Source organism: Schistocerca americana, chromosome 7 (assembly GCF_021461395.2).
Source record: "Schistocerca americana isolate TAMUIC-IGC-003095 chromosome 7, iqSchAmer2.1, whole genome shotgun sequence".
In the NCBI taxonomy this organism is placed as follows: domain Eukaryota; kingdom Metazoa; phylum Arthropoda; class Insecta; order Orthoptera; family Acrididae; genus Schistocerca; species Schistocerca americana.
This window is the reverse complement of record NC_060125.1, coordinates 211,683,500-211,709,693: the sequence shown is the minus strand read 5'-3', so window position 1 is coordinate 211,709,693 and position 26,194 is coordinate 211,683,500. Positions and strand designations below refer to the sequence as shown.

Here is a 26,194-nt window from a genome sequence, read left to right as displayed (position 1 = left end):
ATCCTATGGTCACACCACCAGGAGCGATGATCTGAGTTGCTATGGTTTTTTATAACAGGACCCCTTTGATTGTCATCTGCGACATCGTTAAAGCATAGCGGTATGTCGGCAATCTTGTACGCCCGTTTTGCCCTGCATATCAAGCCATCCTGATCTCACATTTTACCAAGACAATGCTCGCCTCTACTCGGCGAGAGTTTCCACTGCTTATCTTCCTGTCTTACCTTCACCAGCAACGTTATCGTATCTCTCCCCAATTGAGAACGTTTGCAGCATTATGGGCATGGCCTTCCAGCTCATCGTATCTCTCAGGAGAATACCCTACAAATCTGTCGATCAGTGGCAAGCGAATAACTGCTTGCATAAGGGCCAGAGATGGACCAACGCATTATTGGGTTGCTCAATTTGTGACGCTCTTTCTCCTCAATGACCCTCCAATTTTTCTGCAAATGTGATCTTTTTTTTCTTGGAGTGTAGCGCTAATGCACTCTGGTGGCCGTTCTAAATATCACACACAATGCTAAATTTGATCGTTTACACACACACCGATGGTGCGTACGTATACTAAGTTACATTGGCATCTGACTATTTCTTATGGCTGCTTTTTCTGTCAGGCAGTGAACATACACGGTGTATCACATGGGGTCAGCGGCACTCTTTGTCACCTTACTGCTACTATTGTCAACAAGAGAGTATTATTCAGCACACAGAATGTTATGGAAATCAAAATAGACTGAAAATTGTTATACTGATGCCACTTAATTTGGACTGATGTTAAATTTAACTTATTGGCTCTATGTTATAAACTGCAGCCATTGCCTGTAACTGCGTTTTTCTATGGTTTCAAGACACCATATATAACTACAGCAGTTCTAGTATGTTGTCATCACGGGATACAGTTCACATTTTTCAGATATTCAGCACTTGATCAGGGGCGATGCGGCCAGATAGGGGTCGCCACCTCCTAAGAACTTTTATACTGAAATTTTGATTTTTCGAAGTGTTTTCGTTAAAATCCTGTTACGATATTCCCTTAGTTAGCAACATGCTATTAACGAGCACGTAGAATAGTGTGTTGTAAGTGCTTTAATAGTGCAGATAACATCTGTTACATCTGTGGTGAAGTGATATTTACATCGAGGAGGAGTTCAACTAATATTTCTATAAAAAGGATACATTTCATGCATTTCAGCTGTAAGAAACATGACCAAGACCAAAAGTCAACCTAATGCGTGATGACTGGGAAAAGAAATCTTATGTCTTTTCGCCTGCGTTGATTTCCAGAATACTCAGGGACCATCCTGACGAAACGAAATTAGTATTATATATTAATACCTTCAGCTGCTGACGGGCGTTGATATATATCAATGGGGACAGGTGAAAATGTGTGCCCCGACCGTGACACGAACCCCGGATCTCCAGGTTACATGGCAGACGCTCTATCCATCTGAACCACCGAGGGTACAGAGGATAGTGCGACTGCAGGGACTATCTCGCGCACGCCTTCCGCGAGACCCTCATTCTCACCTCTTATGTCCACACATTACATTCCTAGTGTCCCTACCCAACACACTCATTACTCGTGGAAGACATTCCTACCAAGTCCCGGAAGAGTTCAGGTAATATGTGTGAATCCGCACAGAAGAAAAAGGTCATGGCCGGTATTGCCAGAACTATATACTTATATGGATATGGTGTCTGTTCTTTCGGACCATGACCTTCCGTTCAGAATGATATGCATTGTTCTGTATGCTAGAAACTCTTGAATCCGGTCACATAGTTGGTCTGATTTTCCTTACGTTCCTAATTTGTTCACTAGGAGGCAGTATGTAAAGGGGGACGAAAATCTAATAGTCATGGGCGACTGGAATGCAGTTGTAGGGGAAGGAGTAGAAGAAAAGGTTACAGGAGAATATGGGCTTGGGACGAGGAATGAAAGAGGAGAAAGACTAATTGAGTTCTGTAACAAGTTTCAGCTAGTAATAGCGAATACCCTGTTCAAGAATCACAAGAGGAGGAGGTATACTTGGAAAAGGCCGGGAGATACGGGAAGATTTCAATTAGATTACATCATGGTCAGACAGAGATTCCGAAATCAGATACTGGATTGTAAGGCGTACCCAGGATCAGATATAGACTCAGATCACAATATAGTAGTGATGAAGAGTAGGCTGAAGTTCAAGACGTTAGTCAGGAAGAATCAATACGCAAAGAAGTGGGATACGGAAGTACTAAGGAATGACGAGATACGTTTGAAGTTCTCTAACGCTATAGATACAGCAATAAGGAATAGCGCAGTAGGCAGTACAGTTGAAGAGGAATGGACATCTCTAAAAAGGGCCATCACAGAAGTTGGGAAGGAAAACATAGGTACAAAGAAGGTAGCTGCGAAGAAACCATGGGTAACAGAAGAAATACTTCAGTTGATTGATGAAAGAAGGAAGTACAAACATGTTCCGGGAAAATCAGGAATACAGAAATACAAGTCGCTGAGGAATGAAATAAATAGGAAGTGCAGGGAAGCTAAGACGAAATGGCTGCAGGAAAAATGTGAAGACATCGAAATGTGAAGACATCGAAAAAGATATGACTGTCGGAAGGACAGACTCAGCATACAGGAAAGTCAAAACAACCTTTGGTGACATTAAAAGCAACGGTGGTAACATTAAGAGTGCAACGGGAATTGCACTGTTAAATGCAGAGGAGAGACCAGATAGGTGGAAAGAATACATTGGAAGCCTCTATGAGGGTGAAGATTTGTCTGATGTGATAGAAGAAGAGACAGGAGTCGATTTAGAAGAGATAGGGGAGCCAGTATTAGAATCGGAATTTAAAACAGCTTTGGAGGACTTACGGTCAAATAAGGCAGAAGGGATAGATAACATTCCATCAGAATTTCTAAAATCATTGGGGGAAGTGGCAACAAAACGACTATTCACGTTGGTGTGTAGAATATATGCGTCTGGCGATATACCATCTGACTTTCGGAAAAGCATCATGCACAAAATTCCGAAGACGGCAAGAGCTGACAAGTGCGAGAATTATCGCACAATCAGCTTAACAGCTCATGCATCGAAGCTGCTTACAAGAATAATATACAGAAGAATGGAAAAGAAAATTGAGAATGCGCTAGGTGACGATCAGTTTGGCTTTAGGAAAAGTAAATGGACGAGAGAGGCAATTCTGACGTTACGGCTAATAATGGAAGCAAGGCTAAAGAAAAATCAAGACACTTTCATAGGATTTGTCGACCTGGAAAAAGCGTTCGACAATATAAAATGGTGCAAGCTGTTCGAGATTCTGAAAAACGTAGGGGTAAGCTATAGGGAGAGACGGGTCATATACAATATGTACAACAACCAAGAGGGAATAATAAGAGTGGACGATCAAGAACGAAGTGCTCGTATTAAGAAGAGTGTAAGACCAGGCTGTAGCCTTTCGCCCCTATTCTTCAATCTGTACATCGAGGAAGCAATGATGGAAATAAAAGAAAGGTTCAGGAGTGGAATTAAAATACAAGGTGAAAGGCTATCAATGATACGATTCGCTGATGACATTGCTATCCTGAGTGAAAGTGTAGAAGAATTAAATGATCTGCTGAACGGAATGAACAGTCTAATGAGTACACAGTATGATTTGAGAGTATATCGGAGAAAGATGAAGGTGATGAGAAGTAGTAGAAATGAGAACAGCGAGAAACTTAACATCATGATTGATGGTCACGAAGTCAATGAAGTTAAGGAATTCTGCTACCTAGGCAGTAAAATAACCAATGAAGGACGGAGCAAGGAGGACATCAAAGCAGACTCGCTATGGCAAAAAGCATTTCTGGCCAAGAGAAGTCTACTAATATCAAATACCGGCCTGAATTTGAGGAAGAAATTTCTGAGGTTGTACGTCTGGAGTACAGCATTGTATGGTAGTGAAACATGGACTGTGGGAAAATCGGAACAGAAGAGAATCGAAGTATTTGAGATGTGGTGCTCTAGACGAATGTTTAAAATTAGGTGGACTCATAAGGTAAGGAATAAGGAGGTTCTACGCAGAATCGGAGAGGAAAGGAATATGTGGAAAACACTGATAAGGAGATGGGACAGGATGGTAGGACATCTGCTAAGACATGAGGGAATGACTTCCATGGTACTAGATGGACTGTAGAGGGCAAAAACTGTAGAGGTCTCCAGGACGAACAGAGCGAGCTGGGTTTCACAACCGTTGTTGCTTCCCTTAGAGGAGAATTTCCGTTTTCACAAATGTCATAATATGCGAACATAAAAAATATTCCACAATACTAAAACAGGTCGACGTCAGAGATACAAGCGTACAGTTTTGTGCGTCTGTTCGACGACACTTTGTTTCTTCTAGTCAATAGGAATGCTTCGTTTCTCACGAGGCCTACGGTACTCTGCTACTAGGAGACGACCAACTTCTTTCGCAGACTACGTGTAGAATCGTACTGGTATCCCGTCAGATTCAGTGGCCTCTCCTCTGTTGAGCGATTCCAGTTGCTTTTCTATCCCTTGGTCACTTATTTCGATATTTGTCATTTCGTCCTTCGTGCGACGGTTTAAAGGAGAAGCTAAATCGTGATCTTCCTCTGTGAAACAATTTTGGGAAAGGACGATTAGTATTTCGGCCCTTTCTGTGCCATTCTCAGCAAGCAATATTGTGCACAGAAGTCCGTGGTTACCGTGTGCCATGTTGTTATTGTCTGATGGCACGCTGTACATGCAGGTGTGCTCTCTGAAAGTAAGAGCGATTTTGTATTTCCTAAACTACACGCTTCTATTTGCTAAATTACACGTTCCGGATGTGACTGATCCGTATTATACAGAAACTGATATTGTCTGTATTGCGCTGTGAGCGTCGCTGGTTTATTGATGCAAATTTGTCCAAGAAAGTCACTCTGTCATTTGCTCTGTGCGTTAATTAGTATATTTTATTGTACAGGATTTTATTGAGATATATGCGTCGATCGTTTAGTAGTGGAAAATGGAAATGCCGTGTGGCTAGGGCCTTCCGTGCGGTAGATAGTTCGCCTGGTGCAAGTCTTTCGAGTTGACGCCACTTCGGCGACTTGCATGTCGATGGGGATGAAATGATGATGATTAGGACAACACAACACCCAGTCCCTGAGCGGAGAAAATATCCGACCCAGCCGGGAATCGACTCCGGACCGTTGGGTAAGATATTCCGTCGAGCTGACCACTCAGCTACCATGGGCGGACAGTTTGTAATGCGTTATTGATAGCTTCCGTAGTGGCTAGCTCCTAATGATTAATTGGTGATGGCAGTAGTACCAGGCCGATCTCAATGACGTGCTATGTAGATGATCTTAAATAAGTCTAAGAGATGTTTCAATATCTTACAGTTAACAGTAGAATTTATTTCTAGTATATTTCCTGTGTGTGTCCGATTGCTATGTATTGCAATTGTTGCACTGTTGTGCGATTTTGTTCCAGGGGAAAATGATTGATTTTTGACTACGTTTATTGTACTGAAAGTATTTTATTTTACTCCCTTATTTGAATCACGCTTTCAAAAATTATACGGGGGTGCAAATTAAGCTCTGTTTCACCGTTATTATGTTACTGTCCTATTATAAGAAGATTTTATGCTTACTATTTTAATTACTAAACTGAGCCCAAGTCGCCACACCCAAACCCGAACCCCCACGCTACCCAAATCCTACGCTACAAAAGCTTTATGTGAGATCTAATGAATTCTGCAGTGAATAGAAAAACTTATCTATTTGAACAGATGTAGACTTATATCTTGAAAGTTACCTGTTAAACAGCCACTTACATCTTTTAGTTGTATTATTACTTTATTTAGCGAACTGGTAGTCAGAACATCAATGCAAAGATGATTCTCTGCGAGTATCGACTACGGACAGTTACTATCTTTGAAGTTTTCTCTACGTCAGTATCGACAGAAACGTAGTCATACGTAGTCATACGCCAATGAATGCCAGCCGGTATACGAGAACGCGGTGACGTGGCTTTTAAAACCAGCATCAGTGGTGCTTAGCGCGGGTGAAGTTGGCTGACTATTGTTAAAAGCGGATGCGACTGGTATACAGTTTTATTGAGATAGCTTTATTCACTGCTGTTGTCTGAAGGAACTGCTCGTGACCGAGGATATGCTGGTAAATAATTCGTGAGGTGCTCGCGTTACATGGTTAGGTTTTTACTAATTCTTGTGAATTGCGGACGTGAACATGTGCTTTGCATGCTGTTGCAAAAGATTTGCGTTTTATGGAGTCATTTGCCACGAAAATGATTACAGAAAGGACTTCAGTCACTTGATTCGAGGAGTTATATAGCCTCTTCAATCATTCTTCCCTTCAGTACAGCATATCAAATATTTTTTATCTATATGTAAACGCTGTTCGCGTAAAAACTGTGCATCTGTAGTCTATCATGTGCCGCACGGTACCAAGAAAAGTGCACGGTTTGGTTCAGCTGATTTTTCAAGGATAATATCTAAAGTACTCCCCAAAAATGTTCTCTCTTCTAGTTTCCTTGGTCAGTTTTTCGTTGCTAAACAGCTTAAACATAACTGGTAATCTGTTACCGTCATCCGTTAGCATAGTACAATATACAGCCTTGGCTGAATAACTTCATCCCTTCAGATACACAGAAGCGCCAAAACAATTGGTATAGGCATGCATATACAAATACAGAGATACGTAACAGGCAGAAAACGGTTCTGCGGCCGACAATACTATATATAACAAGAAGTGTCTGGTGCAGTTGTTAGATCGGTTACTGCTGCTACAATGCAAGGTTATCAAGATTTAAGTGAGTTTGAACGTGGTGTTATAGTCGATAAGTGCCGATGTGATAAGGAATACCAATAAATCCATAATAAAAAGATTTCAGCACTGCATTGATACCAATGGTCATCACTTCGAACACCTTCTGTTAATTGACGTTCATACCACCTTTTTGACCTTCGTTGACCTTTAAAGACCTTACTGTTACACATCATTGGATTCGTGTCGATAGGCGCTATCAGAAAATAAGTACCAAACCATATCATCCCACAAAAACGAAGTTGACATTCATATCTCTGAAGCGACCCCATTTAGCAAGAAAAAACAAACGTCATATTATGGCCGCCGTTGTCCCATGCAACTTTTGTCCCACAAACTTTTCAGCTCCTATCATAAATTCGGAGTTATTATTGGTGGTAATAGTTAGTGACTCACCCTGTATACAGTGGTAAAGTTCATTCCTACAGGATTTGACTGCTTACACACTGGTGCACTGCAGTTTAACATGTCACTAAAAATACAGTTTTCGGAATTGCTTATTATTTTGTCCATGTGGACTGTGGTGTTGTGAGCAACCAACATGACGAGCACAAACAGCAGGCTATACGTCCTATGGGGAAAACATACAAAACAAAGCAATAGAGCCCTGCTATGTTAAGTGATTATTGCTGGGGAGTAGAAGGGGTCGCTCCTGCAACACAGTACCAAAGGCAGGACAGGAAGAGACTCTTTTCTTCTCTCCTAACAAGTCACATACGGGTAAGATAGTGCCATTAGCTCTGAAATGAGAACGAAACAAAAAATTTACCATCCTTTCATCCGTTTGAGTCCTACGAAATCCCAAGAAATGATATTTCCTTCACCGTAACAATCAACTCTTCAAAATTTGTAGAACAGCGAGGTGCGTATCTTGATGGTCACGGCATCGCTTAATTTGTGCAGTGATGGGCGCAACACCGTTTTGTTTTAATCTGCCGGCGGTGTTGCCAAGTTAGCTAACTGGACAATATAGAGGGTGCTTTTGTCCTCGTCTTGACCGAGGACACGCGCTGCCCGTGTTGAGTCTTCCACGGGAGTTGGACTGGACAGCAATCAGCCCAGAGGGGCGCAAGTGGCAGTGACTGACTTAACGTTGAAGACTTCCGCGTGTCGGCTATGGGGGCGGGGCAGATAGTGCTGTTGTACTGCTCCCATGGCTGTTAAACGTATTTCATGTAAGTTGTTGTTCTAAGCTCTACCACCGTTAGTACTGCCAGCGCAGCCTTACGTACCGGTTTCTTGGTTTAATATTCTGTTGGTGGAATCTTGTCCATCTTTTTGCCGATATTTTTTTAACGCCTACTATTAATATTTAACATCTGCAATTAAGCATTTGGCCAAGCTGATATTGTGCATATTGCTATTTATTTAGAGTAGCTAGCTCTTGAATCAAGTCGTCATCTTTAAGGCGGAGTTGTAATTCTGTATTTTAAACATTGCAAAATTAATTTCTCATTTTTAAAATAGCTTTAGTGTCACAGTATTTTGAGTTGTTTAAAGATTTAATTCCAAATTTTGAGCAAGGGTTGTTGTCATCAATAAAAGTAGTTCTATTGTCCTTAATTATGTTTACAGTATATAAATAAAAACGTAAATCTTTATTTGTTCAGAATCGTATAGCTCCAACAGTTCTTAAACAGTTCCTTTGAAACCTTGACACAGCATTACACTCAAATACGCTCGTGTTTTTGTATAACTATTAGAGCGCTACATACAATACTATAGTAACTACAGCGGAAATTTACATAAAAACGTAAATGTTCGTTTATCCAAAATTGACCGACTGCTTCAAAATTTTGACACAATATTGCATTCAAATGCCAATTTTTAATATGTATAGTACATAAATAAATATGTAATATGTTAAGGGGGAACGTTATTACCAAAAATCGCGAAAAACTGTTGACCAATTTACTTCAGAGTTTTACATAATATTCTGACGAACATTCGGACGGACATAAGGTGCAACGAAGTTGCACTTATGGCTTAGCAGCTTATGATTGGTATACTACTATGGAATCTGAATTTGCAGTAACAATAAACAAACGTTAACAAACTTCAAGGTCAGGGAGGGAGGAAAGAGCAAATGAACACAGAAATTGGGAAAGGGGTGATGGAGAGTGGGGCGCGGGGGGGGGGGGGGGTGAGCAAATGGAGAGAAATGGGGAGGAGAAAATGCACACAGAGAAAGGGGAGAAGTGATAGACAGAGGGAGGGGGATGGAGGAGGGGATGAACGTACAGAGGGGAAGAAGAAGATGGAAGGAGATGGGGGGGGGGGGGGGGGAGAGATTAGGCCGTATATCCAATATCTGTACATACCAGAAACGAATGTCTTCTCTTTTCCTTCTTTTTCATTTACCAGACTGAGCACAACAATGCCTGGTCGGGGACAATTAGTATTTAATAAATCAAATGCGCATTACTGAAAAACTTACTCCCCTTTTGCCTGGTATCGCAATGGCAACGAAATGAACAACTTAGACTGTATTTCCACTTAGTGTTCTGAATAGCAGCTCTCTTTAATGTAGGTAAATGCTGAATATTACGTTTATCAAAAGAAAATACCAAAAATTGTCAATTACAAGTTGTGACAGAACACCGGAGCCAATCACGAGGAATAAATATCTAGGGATAATACTGCGACGCGATATGCAGTGATGTGAACAGATGAAATGAATAATACAGGATATGAACACTGGACTTAGAAGATTCTAGGACATCGTAGGGCATATCTGATAGGAGCCGCTTACTTGACCTGGGTATGATCGATTACGGTGTAATGCATGTACATCTACATCTACATCTACATGATTACTCTGCAATTCACATTTAAGTGCTTGGCAGAGGGTTCATCGAACCACAATCATACTATCTCCCTACCATTCCACTCCCGAACAGCGCGCGGGAAAAACGAACACCTAAACCTTTCTGTTCGAGCTCTGATTTCTCTTATTTTATTTTGATGATCATTCCTACCTATGTAGGATGGGCTCAACAAAATATTTTCGCATTCGGAAGAGAAAGTTGGTGACTGAAATTTCGTAAATAGATCTCGCCGCGATGAAAAACGGCTTTGCTTTAATGACTTCCATCCCAACTCGCGTATCATATCTGCCACACTCTCTCCCCTATTACGTGATAATACAAAACGAGCTGCCCTTTTTTGCACCCTTTCGATGTCCTCCGTCAATCCCACCTGGTAAGCATCCCACAGCGTGCAGCAATATTCTAACAGAGGACGAACGAGTGTAGTGTAAGCTGTCTCTTTAGTGGACTTGTTGCATCTTCTAAGTGTCCTGCCAATGAAACGCAACCTTTGGCTCACCTTTCCCACAATATTATCTGTGTGGTCTTTCCTGAAGTTGTTCGTAATTTTTACACGCAGGAACTTAGTTGAATTGACAGCCTTGAGACTTGTACTGTTTATCGAGTAATCGAATTCCAACAGATTTCTTTCGTAACTCATGTGGATCACCTCACACTTTTCGTTATTTAGCGTCAACTGCCACCTGCAACACCATACAGCAATCTTTTCTAAACCGCTTTGCAACTGATACTGGTCTTCGGATGACCTTACTAGACGGTAAATTACAGCATCATCTGCGAACAACCTAAGAGAACTGCTCAGATTGTCACCCAGGTCATTTATATAGATCAGGAACAGCAGAGGTCCCAGGACACTTCCCTGGGGAACATCTGATATCACTTCAGTTTTACTCTATGATTTGCCGTCTATTACTACGAACCGCGACCTTCCTGACAGGAAATCACGAATCCAGTCGCACAACTGAGACGATACCCCATAGGCCGGCAGCTTGATTAGAAGTCGCTTGTGAGGAACGGTGTCAAAAGCTTTCCGGAAATCTAGAAACACGGAATCAACTTGAGATCCCCTGTCGATAGCGGCCATTACTTCGTGCGAATAAAGAGCTAGCTGCGATGCACAAGAACGATGTTTTCTGAAACCATGCTGATTACGTATCAATAGATCGATCCCTTCGAGGTGATTCATAATGTTTGAATACAGTATATGCTCCAAAACCCTACTGCAAACCGACGTCAATGATATAGGTCTGTAGTTCGATGGATTACTCCTACTACCCTTCTTAAACACTGGTGCGACCTGGCCAATTTTCCAATCTGCAGGTACAGATCTATCGGTGAGCGAGCGGTTGTATATGATTGCTAAGTAGGGAGCTATTGTATCCGCGTAATCTGAAAGGAACCTAATCGGTATACAATCTGAACCTTCGCAACCCCTAAGGTATCTACTTCTAAGAAACTCATGCTAGCAGCTGTTCGTCTTTCAAATTCTGGAATATTCCATTCGTCTTCCCTGGTGAAGTAATTTCGGAAAACTGCATTCAATAACTCCGATTTAGCGGCACAGTCGTCGGTAACAGTATCATCGGCACTGCGCAGCGAAGGTATTGACTGCGTCTTGCCGCTTGTGTACTTTACATACGACCAGAATTTCTTCGGATTTTCTACCAAATTTCGAGACAATGTTTCGTTGTGGGACCTATTAAAGGCATCTCACATTGAAGTCTGTGCCAAATTTCGCGCGTCTGTAAATTTTAGTCAATCTTCGGAATTTCGCGTTCTTCTGAACTTCGCATGCCTTTTTCCGTTGCCTCTGCAACAGCGTTCGGACCTGTTTTGTGTCCTTGGGGGATCAGTTCCATCTGTTACCAATTTATGAGGTATGAATCTCTCAGTTCCTGTTGCTACTATATCTTTGAATTTGAGCCACATCTCGTAGGGCTTGGAGTTTTTATTATGTAGACATGGCAGCAGACATCGAAGGAGGGAATGTCCAGAATTGCTTTGACCTGGGATTGCGCATATGAATGTGTACCAGAAATTCTAAGGCTGCTTTTAATCTATGGAAGAAAGTCGACATTACTATCACGAAACTGTATATTCAGAGGACCATTACTAGAGGAAGACAGCACAACAGCTTTACTGCACCTACGGTTCAGCGCACATTGGGGATCATATCTTGAGAATAAGATACGGCAAATTGGAAGATAGTTATCTTTTAAACTTTCAAAAAAATCGATGTTTTTGGCGAACAATATTTTCTGGAATACCTGATTTATTGTAGTGTTCTTACCAAGTTCGCCAAAAACTGTGTTATCGAGTTAATGGCGGGGAAAAATTAGTCCACATCGGGCCCATCACGGCTCCATGTAATTTCAACGGTAGCCTAACAAGCATTATGGTAATTATGAACCTGCTCGAGCGTGAGATAGGAATAATCTTTCCAACTTGAGCACAAAAGCAACCGAAAAGCATATCGAGCGAGCAGAGCAGGAGATGACAGAATCTGCCAGAGAGGCCCACAGGACAACCATGGCAGCGAAGAAGATGGAGGAGGACCTCCTTTTCGATATGGAAGGACTAATGTATGGTCCAGGGAGTGCTGATTAGAGGTTATGTGTGACTTAACTACGAAAGATGTACCTCACAACTTTCAACTCGTTTTTCTCGAAACCGTAAATTTCAAATAGGCGGGAAACATAGTTTGAGAGGGGTTCATATGATGTTGATCGGAATTTGATGCCGGCATTTTAAACTGAATTCCGTATCATTGTACGTAGAAGTTTTGCTAAATGTTCAGAAGGGTTTCGGTCCACGTTTTTGTTTCGAATTTTTTGCCAAAGGTAAGACGTTTGTTATAATACGCCACCATTTAGTTAGAACTTAATATTTTGAAAACTTTCTATGTAAGCTAATGAAAAATATATTGAAAATAACTTACACAACCTTATTTTGTTACGGGTCTAGTAGGAGGGCTTGGGGAATTCACACCGGAGAGCGACTTTTCGGGTGGAAGGGCTCCTTCCATCCGATGCAGCGGTCAGAGGTAACGTCCGATGTGGACCAAAAATGTTGGCTTGAAGATAAAAGTATAAGGAATAAAACTGTATCATCAGATTTAACATTACGTTTTATTTTACTTGAAAAAGTCACGAAATACCCGCTATTTGATGCGTTCGTAGAGTACTATCCCCTTGAGTCGAGTACCGGGCCACGGAAACAACAAATCCAACAGGACAGTCTGCTGCTAATGTTTGTACGTAGAATCTCTTCTACAGCATGTAAATGACAACAGTTTACAACGTACCGCAGTGGTGAGGGGATGTCGAAACGAACAATTTGATAAAAGATACAGAGGTCTGTCAGGTCTGAAAATAATCTCGAGTACTGGCCTACAAAAGCCCACTAAGTAACAGTGAACGCGCGCAGCTCAAGATTTTTAGTATCCCCTCGTCCTCTTATGCCACCGGATTTAGTTCATAATAATAAGTTAGCCTTTCCTGTTATGATAATGAAACTAAAAGACTATTGAACAAGTTATGGAAAAACAAATAGCGTTTCCAATTTGATCTAAACTTAACTATTATATCCATAGTAAGAAGACCGAAGTAACAATATGATTTAATTGCCATTTTTACACAGTTCAAATAGACCACAAGTGTCATATATCAAATTGTTCAATAAGATGATACCAACACCCCAGCAGTACGTTGTAAAACAGTTATCGTTTCCAACCTGCAAAGGCTCTACAGTAGCTTGCGTACTAGATGTGCAGCTGGAGGAAGTAGAACGCACATGTTCTGTGCTTTTACATTCGCTATCACAAGAGTTTCCCGAGCTTTAGTAGATACTGATTCATTTTTGAACTTCCTGAAATTTTCTGCTGCCCTCGTAAATTCGTTCTATGCAGACAGTTCCATGGACACTACATTAGTAGAGGGATAAGGAAACTTTACTGCAAAACGTTGAACTCGAGGAAATATGCTGCTCAGAGTTTCGCGCGTTGCACCCAATCGGGTCGTTAAAGTTTCGCAATGTTTTGGTAGATTACCTACACGTCGTCTCTAGTGTTGCACGCATTTAACACTGTGAACAATATACGTAGAATCATTTTCACTGAATATCTAATTCTGGAAACACATCGAAACAACTAGTTTGCAGGCCGTGTGTCACTGTATGCTGGAAACTGAGTGATAACTGTAATCCATTTGGTAAAGTACAAAAACAGTGATCATTTTTTAAATCAGGAAGAGGTGATATATGTTTCTCTATCAAATCATAATTTCGACAGCTACTATTGTTCAATTAAAGACATAAAAAAAGGATAAAAAGAAAAGACGTGCATTTTTTATAAAAAGTGTTAGAGCTCTAATTCAAATGAATAGTTAGAAGGCAACACTTATTTTGAAACAAAAGACTACATAAGAGTTAGCTTAATCAATTGGAGAGCCGGGCAGAAGAACGTTGCGAGAACCATTAAATTGACAAAGAGTTTCGCAGGAGTATATAGGATGTGCATAAATCCTGTGCCTATTGGGCTGTAAGAAAGCGCAAGACCGTCCTAAACGAGGCGACAGCTAATGAAAGAGCACTGGGTTTTATTGGTCCGGCAAGAAACAAGACCGTTGCTACGACACCAATCGCAATATCACTTTAGTAAAATCGTCATTTCTTTTTCTACTGATTATTATAGCTGCTAGCGGATTGTGAAAATCCATAGCAACGAATAAAAAACGAAAGGGAATGAGGTGTATAGTTAAATTAGTGATTAACGTTTAGATGGGCGTTTTCTACCATCGTACAACGTAAAACATTTCGTATGGTTCAGTTTTTGTTTCTGTCTACATTTAATGTAAACTTAACTGCCTAATGCAAAAAGTGAAAATTCAAAAGGGCGGGAGGAAATAAAATGAATCTTTACTGATTGAGAGAGTATGTTGTGTTGTTTGAGTGATTACAGCATCGAGTCAAACTCACAATTCACGAGCGTGCTTATCAATGTCACGTTACATCCCCTCTGGCCTCGACTAGTGGACTGATTCGGGTGCGAAGGGTATCATAATGCTGCCGTAGCCTCTCATGAGGCAACCTGGCCAACAACTGTTGTAACAGGTCCCTGTGCCCCAGGCACTGGCGCTGGAATAGAGTTGACGCCCAAGCTGGGCCCATACTTGTTCCATCGGGGACTGGTCTTGAAATCTAGCCGATGACGAGAGTACCACAACATCACTTACACAGTTCATTCAGTCAAGTGCTGTACGCGAACAAACACTGCCCTGAAAAAGTTATCATGAGAGGTAAGGCACGGAGATGTAGAATGTTCCTGAGGTTCTTTTGTGTTGTCTGTGTCTCCTTAATCACGCTGACCATGAACTGAAGTCATATCCAATGGTTAGCCATACCGTGATGCCATGATTAACACAGCTGGGCCTCTCCAAAACATTGGAAGAACGAAAGCTCTCCCCAGGCTGTCGCGAGACTCGCCAACAATAGTCATCTTGGGCAGTGTAGAACCGCAGTTATTGCTGAACATAATGTGAGGCCATTTATTAGCTTTCCATACTTCCCGGTCACGGCACCGCTGCAAACGCCTACGTATTGGACGGTAGTTCCGTATTCCGTCTGCTGATAGTCACCGACAAGTGGTGGGGGATGACATAGGATGTTCTGGGAAACCACTAGTTGTTCTCAAGCGGCAGGCGCAAAACGTGAAGGGGTTACAATGTACTTGTTGCACAACACGGCTCTCCCTTCTTGTGTAGGTCAGCACTGATGACGAGTTTCGCGGCATTTACGTTCCCATGCAGTCCAACATCGGGGAGCTATTACATCCAATTACCTGACCTTTCTGAACATTGTTCCGTTCGAAGAACCGGCCAAATGGAAATCCTAATGAGGCTCTTTCAAGCACCGGTAGGTGCTGATGGCACTGTCTTACACGAATAAGATGCGTCATCGGCCAATAAAACCAGTCTCTCGACATCTGATGCTGTTCAAGCTGCCTTTAAACCCTACCAAGCCAGGTAACAACACTAAATACGAACAACACTAATACACTAATGCATTCATGTGGGCGTTCTACCTCTCTCACAAGACTGCAACTCTAATCATCCACATATCAGCTAATGGAGCGTAAGTGTACGAAGTCATACTGACGTCCGACAATGTTTCCTGGGTGCTTCCGTTTTTTCGTCAGTCAGTGTATTTGAAGTCACAAAGACATTCACATATGATAATTTCTTAAATTGTTACTTTAATTTTTATACCTCTTTAAAATCAAAATGAATTACTTGAAACTACAAAGTAAGTAACAAGAACAGAAAACGAATTCTGTCTTTCAATTAGAAAGATGTTCTAGCAGCCTCTGTAATCAGGTTTTTCTGTGGTATGATCTGACGCAGCACATGTGAACGCTATTTAACAAAAAAAAAAAAAAAAAAAAAAAAAGTAGGAGCTTCCTCGTAGCTCTCATTGAGATGCGCTGACGTGAACTGAGAATATGCATAAGAGAATATTGAACAGTGAGAGCGTGCTGCGGAATTTGGAACTTTAATATTTGTCGAGTTTAAATTGACGATGGAGTGTCACAAATCCACTGGATGACAGATGTACCCAAAATATAACAAAGTCACCAGAGAGACGTCGAAGAAATCTGTTAGAAGATTATAGTTGCAAGTAAAACATATTCGGATTTAACTGATTTACTAGCTGAGTACAATAAAGAACGCGCAATACAAGAAACAAGTAACAACAGTATTTAATAAGCATACATTCAGAGCAGACAAGTTGAAAATTTTTCATCTCCAAAATTTAAGACATGTAAAAGTGATCATAAGGACCTCGATAAACACAGTGTTCCACAAAAATGCCGACGAACTTTAGAGACGGGCTCCTTAAATAAAAATGAGAGGAAAAATATAATAAACACGGGCTCTGAAGCTCGTAGCTAAAGAGATATGAGCACTTGTTCACATTCGATACTATGAAACACATCTCTTCTGCTGCAAGCTCTTTGCTTTTCATATTCTGGAAGGATGTACTATGAACAAAAAGCAAGAAAAAATTTCAGGTAAGCATAGGTTCTTAAATGCATACCTTAAGAGCTATGAGCACTTGTTCGGTACAATGCTCAGTCGAAGAGATAAGTTTTACACTAGCGAAGATGAACAACTGATCACAGCTCTTAAAGTATGCATTTAAAATCCTGTGTGTACTAGACTTTTTTTCTTGTTTTGGTCATTAATTTCTCCTCCCAGAAGTAAGGAAAGCAAAGACATTGTAGCAGAAATAACCTTTTTCGTAATATCGAAATTCAACATGTACTCACACCTTTAAATATTCCCTATTCCCTTACTTGTGACAACTTTTCAAAACTTTGATTGCACGCGTTTGTAAAAAAAATGACAGGAAAGTGACATTTTGTAACAGTGCGCTTGACATTTAGTTTCCACTAATGAAACTGGTACGCAACATCCCTGTGTTTTAGCGTACTATATTCTCATCTACAAAGAGAAGCAGTACAAGTCTGATTGTCCTCATAACTTATAAGTTTTATGACTCAAAATTATTCCTGCTTCACTCTTATCTACAATTTCAAATCTTCTACATCTTTCATTTTAAATTTTCTTCTTAAGGGTAATCTGAATTCTTCAGTTCTCATCACATCATTATCTAAAATGAAAATATCATCTACATTTCACAAAATGGAGCGTTTAAGTTATTTTACGTATAAAGATATCCATCAGTACTGCGTTGCACAAAATCTAAATCCTTAACAGACTTGTCCAACATAAAATTTCAGGATATTTAAGCCTGATGTAAACCATCAAATGCTTTGGTTACCTTGCCTACAACACGTGGTTCTGCAACAAATTCTGCGGCTACCATTAAATAAATTTCTTCATTTAAATTGTCATGAGGAAAAGCACTTTCTACAAACCTTTTACGTGCAATCAATTTTTCATGATTCGTGACAGAAAGTAATGTTCTGAGAGCTGTGAAACTTGCTGCAGGGGCATAATTATGTGTCGTTATAGTCAATTCCCTTCCTTCTAGCACAAACTCAAGAAACTACTCTGTTCTGGCCCTATTTAAAATCGCTTAGAGGGTCTAAGGCTTCCATCCAGTCACTTCAGTCTGAAGCGTCAGTTGAAGAAAGAAAAACGGAAGCCGAAATTTTAAATCCCGTGCTTAAAAAATCGTTCAAACAGGAGAATCTTACAAACATACCGTCGTTTGACCATCTCACAGTGTCCCGTGGGTATGACAGGGTAGTAAGCATCCCTGGCGTAGGAAAAAAGCTGGAAGAGTTGAAAACAAATAAGTCGACAGGTCAGGATGGAATCCCAATTCGATTCTCTTGCTTAGATTGCATTTATCGTAAATCGCCACCTAACGCAATATCCCAAGCGACTAAAACAAAGGGCAGGTGACTATTGTATATAAGTAGAGTAGAAGAACAGACCCTCAAAATTACCGAGCAGTATCATTAATATGGGTTTGATGCAGAGTTCCAATGCGTATTTTACAACCTCGAATGGAATAAGTTCCGTAGAGACCAGAAAGAGTGTGACAACGAATCAACACGGTTTTAGAAAGCATGACTCTTATGAAACTCAGCTTGACCTTTTCTCACATGATATACTGCAAACTATCGATGAAGGAGAACAGGCAGATTCCTTACTCAGAGGTTTACGAAAAGCATTTGTCACGGTACCCCATTGCAGACTGTTAACGAAGGTACGAGCAAACGGAATAGGTTCTCAAACATGTGAATGATTCGAAGGTTTCTTAAGTAATAGATCCTAGTATGTGGCCCTCGGAGACAAGAGCATAGTCAGGAGCGTGCTAGGGAAGTGTGATAGGATCTCGCTATTATTTTCTGTATACGTTAGTGGAATGGGGAAAAGCAATCTGCGGTTTTTTTGCTGATGATGCTGTAGTATACGGGAAGGTGTCATCTTTGAGTGACTGTAGGATGATACAAACCGACTGAGTCAAAATTTCTAGTTGGTGTGATGTATCTTTAAATGTAAAAAGTAAGTTAATGCGGTTCAGTAGGAAAACCAGACCCGTAATGACCCGTAATTTTGGGATACAGTATTAGTGGTGTCCTGCTTGAGACAGTGGCCTCGTTTAAATAGCTAGAATGGAACGGGCATCCGAGGATTGTGATAGGGAAGGTGAATGGACGACTCTGGTTTATTGGGACAATTTTGGGGAAGTGTGGTTAGTCCTGAGATGGAGACCACATACAGAACGCTAGTGCGACCTATTCTTGAGTGCTGCTGGAATGTTTGGGATCAGTACCGAGTTGGATTAAACGAAGAAATCGAAGCAGTTCAGAGGCAGGCTGCTATATTTTTTACCGTTTGATTCGAGCAACACTTAAGTGTTACGGAGGTGCTTCTGGAACTCAAACGAAAGCCCTTGAAGTGAAGGCGACTTTCATTTCAAGGAAGACTTTTGAGAAAATTTAAAGAACCGGCACTTGAAGCTGACCGCAGAACGAGCCTACCGCCATCACATACATTTCACGTAAGGACCATGAGAATAAGACACGAGAAATATGGGCACTTTCGGAGGCATGTAGATAGTCGTTTTCCCCTTGCTCTGTGTGGAAGTGAAACAGGACAGGAAACGACCAGTAGTGCCACACCGTACCCTCCTCCACTCACAGTACGTCAGCTTGCGGATTATGTATGTGGTTGTAGATGTATATGTAGCATTATATAAAATTTCCTACGTCACCACATTTCACATTAAAAACCCACTCACTGCTTGTGTCAGCAGCCTTATGTTTTCAGGTAACTGGCGTAGTGTCCAGGTTTCGTTTCCATTCATTACTTTCATCTCTTCTGCAACAGCATAGAGACTCTGTATCTGATCTGCTCCAAATGTCACTGAAAGTCTCCAGAACATTCTCGACGTACATTTCTCCATTTATTGCTAATACAGCGTAGTCTTCCATCAACAACGGACATTTTCTACCTCTTCCACTTTTGCGGATTTCGGGAGGTTTAAGATCTTAATTTTCAATTGATATCGAGTCATTAATGTAGTAATTAACAATTTCTTCACCAATGATAAGCCCAGCGTTCGTGTCTTCTTCGCAAAAGATCCAGTCTTCATTATTAAAATCAAGACTACTTTCATTAAACTTGACATCTGCTCCACGAATAATTGTCTCTCTTCAGGACGCTATAGACGATATCTATACTCCTGGAAATTGAAATAAGAACACCGTGAATTCATTGTCCCAGGAAGGGGAAACCTTATTGACACATTCCTGGGGTCAGATACATCACACGATCACACTGACAGAACCACAGGCACATAGACACAGGCAACAGAGCATGCACAATGTCGGCACTAGTGCAGTGTATATCCACCTTTCGCAGCAATGCAGGGTGCTATTCTCCCATGGAGACGATCGTAGAGATGCTGGATGTAGTCCTGTGGAACGTCTTGCCATGCCATTTCCACCTGGCGCCTCAGTTGGACCAGCGTTCGTGCTGGACGTGCAGACCGCGTGAGACGACGCTTCATCTAGTCCCAAACATGCTCAATGGGGGACAGATCCGGAGATCTTGTTGGCCAGGATAGTTGACTTACACCTTCTAGAGCACGTTGGGTGGCACGGGATACATGCGGACGTGCATTGTCCTGTTGGAACAGCAAGTTCCCTTGCCGGTCTAGGAATGGTAGAACGATGGGTTTGATGACGGTTTGGATGTACCGTGCACTATTCAGTGTCCCCTCGACGATCACCAATGGTGTACGGCCAGTGTAGGAGATCGCTCCCCACACCATGATGCCGGGTGTTGGCCCTGTGTGCCTCGGTCGTATGCAGTCCTGATTGTGGCGCTCACCTGCACGGCGCCAAACACGCATACGACCATCATTGGCACCAAGGCAGAAGCGACTCTCATCGCTCAAGACGACACGTGTCCATTCGTCCCTCCATTCACGCCTGTCGCGACACCACTGGAGGCGGGCTGCACGATGTTGGGGCGTGAGCGGAAGATGGCCTAATGGTGTGCGGGACCGTAGCCCAGCTTCATGGAGACGTTTGCGAATTGTCCTCGCCGATACCCCAGGAGCAACAGTGTCCCTAATTTGCTGGGAAGTGGCGGTGCGGTCCCCTACGGCACTGCGTAGGATCCTACGGTCTTGGCGTGCATCCGTGCGTCGCTGCGGTCCGGTCCCAGGTCGACGGGCACGTGCACGTTCCGCCGACCACTGGCGGCAACATCGATGTACTGTGGAGACCTCACGCCCCACGTGTTGAGCATTTCGGCGGTACGTCCACCCGGCCTCCCGCATGCCCACTATACGCCCTCGCTCAAAGTCCGTCAACTGCACATACGGTTCACGTCCACGCTGTCGCGGCATGCTACCAGTGTTAAAGACTGCTATGGAGCTCCGTATGCCACGGCAAACTGGCTGACACTGGCGGCGGTGCACAAATGCTAGCGCCATTCGACGGGCAACACCGCGGTTCCTGGTGTGTCCGCTGTGCCGTGCGTGTGATCATTGCTTGTACAGCCCTCTCGCAGTGTCCGGAGCAAGTATGGTGGGTCTGACACACCGGTGTCAATGTGTTCTTTTTTCCATTTCCAGGAGTGTATTAAGACAATATCCGACCATGAAGCACTTCTTTATCCTGTAATGAAACTTCCCAGAAGTCACTGTCACTGATGACCTACCTGTTTAGCGCCATCCGCCATTAATCATCATGTACTATCGCTTCTATATGTCGTCTTAAATATGCTACTCAACCAAAAACTTTAAATTTCGTCATTTTTCACATTTCAGCACACCTCAGAATAGTATAAATTGTCAGTTTAATCCACATATTGGCGTTCAGTTTGTCAAATAAACAAAAGTCTTTATTGCTTCTGACCAAAAATATTTTTCAAGTTAACTGTTCAATAACATGCAGTGAATCTGGTTTTTAATGTTCCTATTCATGAGTTCGCTCACCCCATTTTATTGTGGTGCGTATCTTATTGTAAATGCATACTGGGTTCCAGTCTCTTTAAAGAAGTTGTTCGTCTCACATGACAGGTATTTACATCCGATATCGCGAAGGAATACACTTATCCTCAAACTGAAGTGAGAAGTTGCGACGGCTTCATCCTGTTTAACATATTCCAGTACTTCAGATTGATTTTGCACTATATATACAGGTTTTACATGTGTATAGTCATCTATAAATGTAACGACGTACCTCTTTCTGTCACAGGACGTGGGAGCAGTAGGACCGATGACGTCACTGTGTACTAACCTTGTCATCTTCCGACTATGTGGTAGTCTTGTTATCCTTCCTTTCGTGCAGATGATGCCAGATTCGGGTATGTTCATATCTTCAGTTTTGATTCCTTCAACACATTTCGGAAGCACTTGTAGCTCGGTATAATTCAAGTGTTATAATTGCTGATGCCAGATTTGCAAAGTTTCAGTGAGAAACGCCGTCCAGGGATTTCTAGCGAATTCCAGAAGTAAATTTTCTCCTCGTTTATCTTTACAATGGTATCAGGATGCTTTCCTCTTTCAGTTGTTGTTCTTCCACTGTCAGACGTGACAGTTATTCCCTGATGTCTTACTTCCTTTTCTAAAAAATGGTTCAAATGGCTCTGAGCACTATGCGACTTAACTTCTGAGGTCATCAGTCGCCTAGAACTTAGAACTAATTAAACCTAACGACATCACACACATCCATGCCCGAGGCAGGATTCGAACCTGCGGCCGTAGCGGTCACGCGGTTCCAGACTGAAGCGCCTTTAACCGCACGGCCACACCGGCCGGCTACTTCCTTTTCTATCCTTCTGCCCCCGCTTCTAGTAAGTGTATCCACATACTCCTTTCGCTTTCCATTTGTCAGAAATCTTCCTCAGTCTTCATCATTCTGCTTCATTCTGAGCAACTTTCTTTATCACTACGTCGCTAACGGCTCGGTTCATTTGTTTTAGGGTTTTCTAACAGTTCGTTATTCACATCCATCAGTGCAATGCTGCACACATACTTCCTACGAATTTTTTTTCGAATTAAGGTTTATGTTTCACAGTAGAAGATTTATGTAGAGAGTAGTGTTCTCTTTGCTGGTGCTTGTCTTCTTCTTATCTTCTCAATGTCTCGACTTCTACGCGTTATTTTGCCTCCAGGGTAACAAAAATCGTACACTTTGTCTGCAAATTGGTCTCCAGTTTTTATGATGCGTTTGTCGCTAATCTAAATTCTGTTGCTCTTTAATTCGTTCGTCTTACGTTGGCTTAACTCACTATATTTTGTGTCGAATAAATTGTTCATTTCTTTAAACATTTCTTCAAACACCTCTATATTTTCACAGGGAACAGGCACATCATCAATATATTTCATCAGACCCTTTCACCTAGCATTTTTAACACACTCCTGAAATTTGGATTTAGTACTTTCATTGTTTCTTTGATTTACAGGAAAGGGGAAAGACAGCGCTTTAAATTACACTCTTTTTAGTCCGAGCAGATTTTCATTTGCTCTTTCATTCTTAGTGAACCCCCAGTATTCAAGTATACATGGCATATTGCCCTCCTTTCTGTACAACGTATACCCATTTTATGAGAATTTCAAACATCTGACATCACTTTACATCATCGAAGAATTACTAAGAAGCACAGATTTTGCTATTCTGTATCAGAACCACTTCAGAAGCTAATACTAGCTCATAAACAAATCATATTAGCACTAACGAAATACCAGTGAGAAAAACAAATTATTTAAGTGGATTACTACTTACAGTGGTGCTCTGAGAATAGATAGCTCAAAAAATTAATTTAATACGTAAATCTTAAACCTACATTAGATTATTTATTACACTCTGGCGAAGTCAGAGCGTAAGACTTACGTTTAGTGCGGCTCTCGAAGTGAAAAAGGCGACTTCCATTTTACACAGGGCGTCAAACTGCTGAAACAAAGACAGAAGTGCCCCGTCAACATTTTATGGATAAGAAAAGTACGTACAATTATAAGATCATGCTGTAAGCTGATATTGATATGTACGACTATAGTTTAGAAAGTAGTTCCACACTTTACATGTGTTTCACACAAAACCGTTTAAAACAAACTTGTCAGTTAGTGTGCGACATCAAATGAGAAACGCTGAAGTAGCGGTTCTAAAATTCCAGTCACCCTATTTCAGGCACTCCTTGTTTGGCGCTATTTCTCCCATACTGACAAAACTATTTGTCTGTTTGTAACACTATTTAGAACAAGAACCATTCCGTACATATTTAAGTTGATTTGAATCGGTTTACGAAATAAAAATTTTCAACGGGCTAAATGCATACTAATACGACTACACACACTTCAGAAATACCGTAATTCAGTTTCAAAAATCAGATTTTCCTAAAGTGTCACTAGCCACTAATCTTGCAACTCACCTCTCATTTCGAGTGAGACTACATTGTGTTAGCATTTGGAAGGATCAGAGCCAAACTTATCGACCGGATATGTAGGTTTGGTGTTACACGGGTTTAACTAAAGGGATTGGGAACGGTTCCTCGGAAAATGAAATGGCCGATTTCATTCCTATCTCCGAGCTGTGCAAGGTGGTTCTTTATCTTCAAGGGCCACGTTAGCTTGCCGACATTAAACATTACTTTTCCTTCTTTTCAGAGAAATGGGTGACGTGGCACATCGCTGCCGGTTTTTCGCTGTGAATGTACGTGTGATGCATACATGCAATCACCCTGATGCGCCTTAACATTATGAGCAACGGCCACCGCATGACTGAATTTCGCCTGGTGACGCTTCGGGCACGTGACGTGGTAAGGAATGTTTATAAGTGAAGCAGACACGATTAAGTACTCGTTCTAGAGTTGATAAGAACCGAAAATGGGAAATCCATTGGCATAAGAGACTTCGGAGAAGATCGGACTGTTACGACCCTGCAGATGGGAACGGGCATCCCGGAAACGGTGAAGCTGGTCGGCTGATTGAGTGCATCTGTCGCGAACAGTCATGAAAAGTGATTGTAGGATAGTGTAATAACCAAATCATGAGTGGTTGACAGATATAAGGAGAAAAAATCATCTAAGCATCAATATTAACTGTAAGCCTTGTATCTTAGGTAGAGTCGCGGAGTGCAAGCCTCTTTTGTCATTCCATTAAGAAGGCATTTTCATTGAGAAACTGCTGATTTCCCGCTCGTTGATTGCGAACTGGAGCTAAAGAGCGACGCAGTCACGTATCATGTATAAGCGAACACCCTCAACGTCGTATATAGAGGCTCTTAAGCATAAAGCAAGGCAGACTTCGGCAGAGTTCGAGAGTTTCAGCAAATGCAAAAGATCGAGCGACAGCTTCCTCGGATGGAAGAGCCACTAGCATATGCTTTGTAAGTGAGCAGTTCAGTTAACGTCGTGCACTAAAGACGACTTGCGAAAAACTTGCCTGCACCTACCTCTGGGCTATGGTTATTTATTTTCGTTGTACATTTGTCAACATGTACCTGTGCCAGTTACACTGTTACATGTACACGAAACTAAGCGTTCAATTAGAGCAATTGAATCTGGCCATTCCATGATTCGTGGTCTGTAGCACCACACTTTGCTTTGTATACCTGAATCTTAATAAAGTTATAGGCCAGCGTGGCCATTTGTCCTTGTAATTGATTGGAAAAACTAGTAACCCTCATCTCTTCTCATAAAACTGGGTCTGTGCTCCTCCGTATGCCATGTCTAACACCTGAAGCATCAATAAGAAGCAGATCAGTAAGCAGTCCTAGAGTCTCACCTTCTCTCTTCATTAGCGTGACATCAAAGTCTCTCTGTATTGTCTACAACCAGAGAGATCTGAAAAATCTCAGCTTGACCTCGTCGCCGTTTCACTCTTGTATGCAAGCGCTTGAGTACCACGAAACGAATGACTTCAAAATCCCGTGTCACCTCCGATTCGAGAGTGACCGTTTAAAGTATCACTGGTAGACTACATAGTATTAAACGGCTACGCCTAGTCACACAGAGTGGAGGCGGGAACCTTTCTGGCTCTGTAAAGCACGATGAGCAGGAGCGAGTGGAACACCTGACGACAGGTTTCATTACTAGTGCAGGCACAAGTATTTTGAACCACTCCATTCAGCCCACAATGTTGAACATAGAGCCCCGCACAAGACGAACCCTATATGTTCCCAATTTTGAACGAATGACATCATTATTTACCACTGCAGTGGGTAAGGGACCCGAGATTGCACCGTAGTTCAGTGGAAGGTGGCCAAATAAATCACGTTTCTTGTTATACTAGATAGATGGATGTTTCTGGATGATCCGTCATTCTGGCGAACTGCTTCTCGAATAGTCACTCTCTCAAATGCTGGCCATTAAAATTGCTACACCAAAAAGAAATGAAGATGATAAACGGGTATTCATTGGACAAATATATTATACTAGAACTGACATGTGATTACATCTTAACGCAATTTGGGTGCATAGGTCCTGAGAAATAAGTACCGACAACAACCACCTCTAGCCGTAATAACGGCCCAGATACGCCTGGGCATTGAATCAAACAGAGC

The 26,194-nt window shown here is 41.8% G+C and overlaps 1 protein-coding gene across 2 annotated transcripts in view; it reads right to left on the bottom strand.

The window, feature by feature from the left end:
- Nucleotides 1-26,194, bottom strand: part of LOC124622288 — a 770,325-nt gene that overhangs the window by 11,264 nt on the left and 732,867 nt on the right. The window contains exon 6 of one of the 2 annotated variants that reach the window (XM_047147957.1): nucleotides 23,528-23,587. In XM_047147957.1, the coding sequence (XP_047003913.1) occupies nucleotides 23,528-23,587 (60 nt within the window). The remainder of the gene's footprint in view (nucleotides 1-23,527; nucleotides 23,588-26,194) is intronic. The other variant, XM_047147958.1, reaches the window with a different exon arrangement.